Below are 9,225 nucleotides of genomic sequence, written 5' to 3' on the forward strand. Positions count from 1 at the left end.
GTAGCGCAAGCCGGACAAAACGTTTTTGCGCCCATACTATAGAAACAATATAGCGCTTTCAAACAGTGAGCAACTTTAGCGATGAAGCCACGCTGTCGGGAAGCTTTTGATATTGTCATGGTGCGATGTAAGTTGAAGGTCAGTTTGGCATCAAGCAGTACTCCGAGGTCATTGACTTGATCGACAAGCCAATTTTGCCTCACCAATCAGCGAACATATCCAAAAGCCTCCGAAGTCACATACAACCATCCAAAGAATGGACTGCTGAATTCCAACTCCAGGCAGCGAGGCAATATCGTTGAAGAACAACACAAACAGCAGAGGTCCCATGTTACTGCCTTGAGGAACGCCCAGTAAGTTAGTAAACCGGAAAGATAAACAATATAAATAAAATAGATAAACAGATAAACAGATAAGTTGTACACGTAAAACTCTGCCGCATAAATAGAAACTGAGTCATTTCGTGAAATTCCGTGATGCCCCGAGTCGCGAAATTTTCTGTAGTAGAATTTTTGGTCTATACGATCAAACGCCGCTTTTAGATCGGTATAGATGACGTCAATTTGCACTTGTTTATCCATGTGGTATATACAGGTAGACGTAAAATCAACTTCATAAGGTTCGTGCTTACGGATCGACCAGGCACAAATCCGTGATGGTCGGTGGAAATGTAATGTAGAATAAAATTACTCAATACTATTTCAAATAATTTCGGTGCAACGGAAAGATTATTAATGCCCCAATAATTGCAAACGTTCCGACGACACGAACCTTTCAGTTTTTTTGTAATTGACAGTATCATATCGGGAGTTATTTCCAACGTACATATAACCACTCCGTCAACAGAAACACCAGCAGCGGCAGTGATTGCTTCAGAATCAGATGCCGCTTTTTCGGCGAAAACAGAATAAAAAATTTTCACGAACCACTCACATATAGTAGTTTTTGCTTCGGTTTCATCGAGATAAACATTAGCAAGGATGGCGGAATGCATCCGTTTCGATCTAACAAAGCTACAAAAACCTTTAGAATTTCTGCGGAGATCAAGAAACCTCAAGCGTACGAAATTATTGGGTTAACGAGGAATGCCAACCTGAAATGGAGAAAACTATCTAAGCATTGCCACGAGGGAGAATTTAACCATGTATTGACGAGCGCGGTACGAGTTGACCGCAATCCTGAGGAGGATAAAGCGAAAAAGGAGGAAGGAGGTCAAAGATCGTGAAGAGCTAAAACAACAATTCCGGGCTGATGAGACGCGCATGTTCTATGAGAAGGTGAACCAATCTTGTGAAGGATACACACCGAAACCTGATATGTCCGTATACGGATGAGACACCTTTCACTGCAATGTTGAACAGCAAGTTCGATAGTCCGTCACCTTGCTTCAAACCATCTAACGTCACAAACGAGTCCAATGTCTCACCCGCTATCCTGACGCTTGATTTTGAACCATCAAGGGTAGCACGTATCAGCCTAATCAGTTTTGTTGGAAAACCATGTTCAAGCTTAATCTGCCAGAGCTCGTTTTATTTAACTGAATCGTACGCCGCCTTGAAGTCTATAAACAAATGATGAGTCTGCAAGTTGAATTCCCGGAATTTATCGAGGATCTGTCGCAAGGTGAACATTTGGTCCGTCGTGGAGCGTCCCTCGCGAAAACCGCACTGTTATTCACCAACAAAGGTTTCCTGCAACGGCCTCAGTCTGAGAAACAGTATACGGGAGAGAATTTTGTCTGCAGAATTGAGTAGAGTAATACCTCGATAATTACTGCATTCGAGTCGATGGCCCTTTTTGTAAATTGGGCATATGATACCTTCTAACCAGTCCCTAGGTAATTTCTCCATACCTTTAGTGTAACCTGATGGATTACACTATACAGTCGGAGACAATCTACGTCACACTTGAAACAGACCTTAGGAGGATTTGGCTACAAATCAATGTGTCGAAAACTAAATATATGGAAGAAACAGGCTCGAGAGAAAACAACGTTTGCCTCTCACGGACAGTGACTATTGAAGCGATGAACCGGAAGTATATGATGAGTTCGCATATTTTGGATCTCTGATCACCGCCGACCTTTTCCTACGCAAGATACTTCGATCAAGGAGTATACCCCGCCACAACAAACTGACGACGTACAAAACTCTAATCACACCGGTATTCTTCTACGGACGTGAGATAGTAACTTTGCTTACGGAAGATATACGAGCACTTGCCGTATTTGAGCGAAAGGCGTTGCGAACAATTTTTGGCGGAGTACAAACGGATAGCGGAGAGTAGCGTAGACTTATGAGCCACGAATTTCAGGCACTGCTTCGAGAGATGCCCATTATTCACCTAGCGGACTGTGCAGTGAAATCCGTCCACTTCACGAACCCCACCAGCACCACGAATAGAGTGGCCCAACGTGCTAGATGACTCGACCAGGTTAAAGCCGACTTGCGTGTATCGAGATGCGCGACAAATTGCCCAGGACCTAGTACAACGGAAAGGAATTCTTGATACAGCGGCTCTCGGCTGGCAGAAGAAGAAGAAAAAGAAGCGTATAAAGATTACGGAGATTTTAATTTCCGACATAGATCGTAATTAAACAGAACGAATAGCAAAGGGCCCAAGGCACTGCCTTGAGGTCTTCAGGACAGGACAAGTTCCACTGTGTCAACCGTTATGGTAGCCCCATTCTTCTGAACTTTTCAAACGCTAGAATGTGTTCCACACATCTAAAGCTTTGGATTCGTTATTCATTTTATCAAAAACTGCGATACAAAAGTTAATAAATTGGTAGTGGTCCAGCATTTTTTCAGGAAACTTTGTTAGTCTGTAATGTGTCCGAAAATTTTAGGCAGATAACCAAGCATAGATATTCCATAATTCTCAACATCATTGACCGAACCAGATTTGGGAATTGGTCTGATTAAAGCTGTTTCCCGAACGGCTGAAAAGGGCCTCTGAATGATAGAACCGTTAAAGAATTAGAACTCGCATGATTTAGACCATAAAAGCTTCTTTTTTTGACCCAGAACCTAAGGGAATGTTCTGAAAGAATAGAAAGTTCTTGGTTAAGCTAAGCAAAAGAAATCAATTTGTAAGTAAATTTTCCTTGGAAGCACCTTAGCACTGTGAAGTACTATTGCAGTGTTTTGGTTAGTGCATTGACTGATGATCACTGCAAGCTCAACCATTCGAGTTGTTCCGTTGATTCAGTTCTATCGGCTACCTTATTTTGGAGCGCGAGAACAGTCGGGCAATGATCCCGTGAGTTCTAGATCCGGAAACCGAGAAAACTCTCGTACACTTTATTTTATTAATTTTTATTTTTCTTCTTTAATTCTACAATTTATAGTTCTATAATATCATATAAGGACAGTAATCGGGAATAGAACGCGATAATTTTAGTTATTTGCAGAATTGTAGGTTTTATAATGTTATCTTTATTATTATTATTATTTCACTTGATTTATATTCATCAGACACAGACAGTCTACAGAACACTTATGAAGAAAGGAATAATGCTAGAAACGTCCATAAAACGTTACATTGATCAAAGCGAAGCGAAGAGGACGTAACAGTTCCTTTCTCAGACGGTTTCTTTCTCAGTAGCACTTTGTTGGCGAAGGTCGTCTTCTAGATGTTTCGTCATTTTTCAAAAGTTTCCATGCCCTGAAATCGACCTAGTGCTTCATCATACGGTGGTAGGCGGTTCAGCTGGGTTTTGTAATAGGAAAATTGTAAACTTTGACTCGGTGACTGTGTAGCTACTGGCAACTCAAGCAGATGTCATTGAAAAATAGGGTAAAAAACAATGGCCCTAAGTTACTGCCATGTGGGATGCCTGAATGGCAGAGGAATACTTCTGATTCTGTGAATTTGATACCAGTTTGACGCGCAGTTGATAATTAATCAGATATGATTCAAATCAGTAGACATGGTTTTAAAACACATTCAGACAAGCTAGAAAAGTTTTTGTGAAGTCAATTTTTTACATTTTTCCTGTAATTTGGCTGAAGTCTGAACTAACCAACTGGTGCCTGTTTTGCCTAGTCAGAGCCTGCAGATTCAAGTTTCGTCTGCAATACCCTAATTGATACCATGGCGTCGCTCAACTTGAAGTAACTGATCTTGAAGAAAAACTTGAATCGAACAGTTGTTGTGTGTTTTGTAAACGAAGAAAGATCCTTCATAATGCAAAATTTCGTTTTTGGACGCTGCCTAAGGCTATCTTATAGAGTTTTACGGAAAAATAAAGTTTTCACTTTAATTTTCATCCTGAAACCCAGTGTTTTGATGAGATCGCATAAAAAAATTGCGTGCGGAATACAGAAAACACAAATTGCAATAGGTCTAGTCACTGCAATTGAAGTGATGAATGCGAAAAAAAGAAAGCCAAAGATAATGTAACTGTGCAAGGAATGTTGATATTTTTCATGAAAACGTTGACAAAATGACAACTTAGTTCAAAGCCACCAATTTTACGTTATGCTTTATTATAATCAGCTAAACAATTACAATCGATACACACACTAATATTTCCTCTCGTCTTTCAGATGCTGGTGCAGGCCCTGTACGATTTCGTCGCGCAAGAATCCGGCGAGCTGGACTTCCGACGAGGGGACGTCATCACCGTCACCGACCGCTCCGACGAGCACTGGTGGAACGGCGAAATCGGCAACCGAAAAGGTCTATTCCCAGCAATATACGTAGCGCCCTACCATTCATAAGATATAAGTATATTATTATTTTTTGCTATATAAATATTATATATTTTTAATGTTTAACTGAAACACAAAAACAAAAAAGTGGTGAAAAAAAAACTAACAAAATAAAAGATCCAATCACACACACGAGGCAGGGCGGAGAGGGTGGGTTCGTAAGCAACCAACCCCCCTTGATTACGGCCCTGCCGGAAGCCAATAAAATACGCGATACGGCGAACAGAGAATGGGCGCGCGTGCGAGAGAGTGCAGAAGGATGCGAAGCGTCTAGATGTTTGGACGCAGTGTGTATTGTGTAAGAATGATGTAAAAATTGTCGAGATAAATATTGAGGAACAATACTATTTGCCCCCTCGGGTCAGGAGAACAGAACAGAACAGAACAGGCACCAGAGTACACAGACACCAGAGAGCGTGCGGGGACAAAATCTTAAATATACGCGGAATCAAAAGAAATCAAATTCAGGTGTTTACCGGTTAGGTTGAATAACTTTCAATAGTTTTTTTTAGAAGATAATAATGAAGAAGAAACAAAACACCCAAAACAAGAATTGAAACACAAAAGAAAACACCAGAATAAAGTTTACCCAAATTGCAACCAATTGCGTACCGGAGATAATCGAACGATGTTTGCGGAATACACAAAATAACGAATGAAATGAAACTAATGTTTATAGTTTTTTTCTTGTTTTTATGTCGTAAAAACTCACGTCTTGATGAGCGACTCTGTTTCAACGTTCTCGTTTAATTTTTTCGTTTTTTTTTTGTAATTATTTTATGTAGACGCGTTTAAGTCTTTCTAATGAGTATAACATAAACCATGTAGAAACAAATTTCGTCTAATTTCTTCTTTCTCGCAAAGGATACGCAGTTTTTGTCATTATGTGTAATAGCTTTTAAGTGTAAACAGTCACACAAAACAAAAGAGAATGTAGACCTTCGACCCGTACACACACAATCTCCGTTTTCCATTTTTTTACATTACAACAACGGAAAATCCTTTTTACACAAACACAATCCCTGCAGCAGCAACTGCAGCAGTAGTTTCTTAGTCTCTTAACAACATTTTATCTGTTACAGATAACGTGAAAACTCAGACACACGAATAGAAAAACGATTATATATTAAACGAAGCAAAACAATAATTTGTAAACCGGACAGGTAAGGCATCCCCCTATCTAACTAGTGCATTTTAAGTGGACTAGAGAAGATTATGTAATATCCTCAAACAGAATAAATACAAGCCATTTTTAAGTGCAGTGCTGTAAAGTACCGTTTGTAGGACAAGAGAGAACCATAACATAAAGGCATTAAACGGGCTGTAACAACCGAGTATAAGGCGGTACGAACCTCAAGCAGGTGCTTATCATTTTCTTTCTTGCCGGAAGAAGAAGCTCACTTCGCAAACACAAGGGTCCTTCCTGTGTTTAGCCTCATCGTATGTAGATGTATGTATGTGTGGGTAGAGGTACGTGTTTTTGCACATGAAAGGAACTATTCATTAGCTCATTTCACTAAACGCTGTCGGTTTCCGGTGAGAGTAGCAAGAAAAGAAGTACCTACCTAACCGGAAAAACGTAGTAAATTGACACTCTAAAATATTTCCTCCGACGCGGACGGATGGACGGACGGTTGGATGGGAAACGTCACGTAGATTACTCCCGCCGGTAGTACGCAGTGTCAACAAACACGACGCAGCATTCGTTGGCCACGAATACGTGTTCTCTCTATCCATGTAGGAAGAAATGTGAAGAAAGTGAGATAATTAGATGCGTTAGAAATAAAAACATACAACCTGCAGACAACTATTACTATATATACATTAATAAGATTATTGAACAAAACAAACAAAATAAACAAACACATAGACACAAATACACACATCCACACACACTCACACAAAACAAGCTACAACACTTTTACAATAGCAACAAGAAGCAGAAACATGAATGAATAAATGCTAGCAATTATTGAAATAAAAATAATATTACAAATAAAAAGAATGCGATTAATGGATATGCGACAGGGCAGTAGAGATTTGATGGAGGTGGAAATGAAAGAAATGAAGTGTACCTACTGAAAGTGTATTTTTAATGTCGGGACCAGAGTCGTAGCCGTCACATTGTGGCGCCCTTGGATTTTGGTCCACATTTTTTTATCAGATTTCGGACCAGATTTCGAATCAAATTTTGGACTAGCTTCTAGAACTGGACCAGGTTATAAAACAGGTTTTGGACCACATTTTCTAACAGATTTTGGACCACAGGTAGACGTTGGGTCACTCAGTTTTTTGACCAACTCTTAAACCATCTACCTGATATTGTATCAGCTTTTGAACCAGAGTTCAGAGACCTGGACCACATTTTTTATCGTTTTAGATTTTTGGAAAGATTTGGACTAGATTCTGTCTGAACCAAACTTTAAACCACATTTTTGATTAAATTGTCGACCAGTTTAGGATCACACTGGATTAGATTTTGAAACGAGATTTTAGACCTTGTTTGGAGCTGCACCAGATTCTGGGCCAGATTTTTTATCACGTATTTATCGGATTTGGAACAGATCTGAATTAGATTCTGTACACAGATTTTGGACTGCATTTTTTGATAAGATTTGGGCCATATTTTGGACCAGGTTCTAAACCTGAGCCTGATATTGGACCTCCATTAGATTCTGGACCACATTTTTTACCAAATTCGGGCCAGATTTTAGATAATATTAAGACCACTTTTTGATGAAATTCTGGAAATTCCAGATTCTGGAGCACATTTTTTTCAGATTTTGGATCAAATTTTGAACTAGATTCTCAAACTGGGCCGATTAGAAACCAGATTTTGGACCACATTTTCATCAGATTTTTGACCAAATACCAGATTTTAGACCGGGAGTAAAAATCCTGGATCACATTTTGCTTCACATTTCTTTTATCAGATTTTGGATCAGTTTCTGGAACTGGACCAGGTTATAAATCAGCTTTAGGATCACATTTTTGATCAGATATTCAGATCAGATTTTGAACCACAAGTAGACCTTGGGGCACTCAGTTTTTTGACCGCTTTTTAAAACAGCACTTAGATTTTGTATCAAGTTTTGAAGTTTGAGTTTAGGCCTGGACCATTTGCTAGATCTGAGTTACATCGTGGACCACATTTTTTACCGACTTTTATTGCAGATGTTTGAACAGAATTGGACTAAATTCTGAACCTAATTTTAAATTTGATTAGATTTTTGACCAGATTTTGGATCAGACTAGAGACTGGATTTTACACTCAGACTCTAGACCTGGTCTGGACCACATTTTTATCAGATTTTGGACCTCATTTTTTATCAAATTCTGTTTCAGATTTTGGAACAGATTTGAATTAGATTCTGAACCAGATCTTGGACTGCATTTTTGATAAGATTTGCGTCATATTTTGGACCAAATTCTCAACTTGAACCAGAAGTCGGACCTCCATAAAATTTTGGACCACATTTTTACCAAATTCGACAAGGTTTTGGATAATCATAATATTTAGGACCACATTTTTTATCAGATTTTGAATCAGATGTGGGACCAGATTTTTAACCATATTCTGTACCAAGACCAGATGATGGACCACATTTTCGATCACATTTTGGGTGTCATTTTCAATCACATTAGCAACCAGATTTCGGATCAGATTTAGGACCTGAAAACACCTGACCATTGAAACAGATTTGAAGACTAGATTGTGGACCATATCTTGGACCACATTTTTTATTAGGTGTTGGATCAGATTCTAGACCCGGTTCCAGACGGTGGTTTTTACAATTTACGGAGGTAACGGTAGAAGAAAATAATGAACCAAAAGGTCGATGGCATCTAACAGATTAAGATCAGACGTGAAGGGGAAAAAGCGAAGCTGAGGCAAGGGAGGGTCATTTGAAGCAACGCTTAAGAAGCTGTGCATCGCAATCTTTTATCCAAACTGAGGGATTGCATGGATCGAACCCAAGCTGTATTCGGAGCAGTAAAACTGGAATCGAACCGTCTTCTCCTCTCAGGTCATGTGGCTCTTCGCTAGTAATGATCCTTTGAACCACAGAGGGACTGAACAAAAAAGAGACTCCACTACCCCCTTATTAAGAGCGACGTATTGCAAACTTTACTAACACTTGACAAGGTTGAGTTATTTATAGACACAAATTGTGTCTCTTGCTTCGTCCTACTGTAGTATAACCATCGACCGAGAAGTTTAATCTAACTCGTTTTACTGACGAAACCACGAAACTGTGCAGGCCTTTGCGAGCGACTTACAAGGTACTGCGCATGACGCTGTTCGTCCGTTAGCGTGTTAGCCGCGATTCTCAACGCGGGTGCTCGGGAAAAGGCGTTCGTTCCTATAAAATAGACCAGGCTCGTTGTTTTTGTCTTGACCTTAAAATGAGGTCAGGCATGTAATTAAGTGTTTATAGTGGTAATTTTACAATTTACGTAGGGAACGGTAGAAGAAAGTAATGAAACGCGTTGAGAATCGCGGCTAACA

General features: G+C 39.6%; 1 protein-coding gene across 7 annotated transcripts in view; it reads left to right on the forward strand.

Annotated features, from left to right (window-relative positions):
- The window catches only part of LOC128734088 (growth factor receptor-bound protein 2), a 101,496-nt gene extending 94,769 nt beyond the window's left edge, over window positions 1-6,727 (forward strand). For all 7 annotated transcript variants that reach the window (XM_053828096.1, XM_053828098.1, XM_053828097.1 and 4 more), the window contains exon 5: window positions 4,551-6,727. In XM_053828096.1, the coding sequence (XP_053684071.1) occupies window positions 4,551-4,724 (174 nt within the window). In that variant the 3' untranslated portion in view covers window positions 4,725-6,727. The remainder of the gene's footprint in view (window positions 1-4,550) is intronic.
- The last annotated feature ends 2,498 nt before the right edge of the window (window positions 6,728-9,225 follow it).

Source organism: Sabethes cyaneus, chromosome 2 (genome assembly GCF_943734655.1).
Source record: "Sabethes cyaneus chromosome 2, idSabCyanKW18_F2, whole genome shotgun sequence".
Lineage (NCBI taxonomy): Eukaryota > Metazoa > Arthropoda > Insecta > Diptera > Culicidae > Sabethes > Sabethes cyaneus.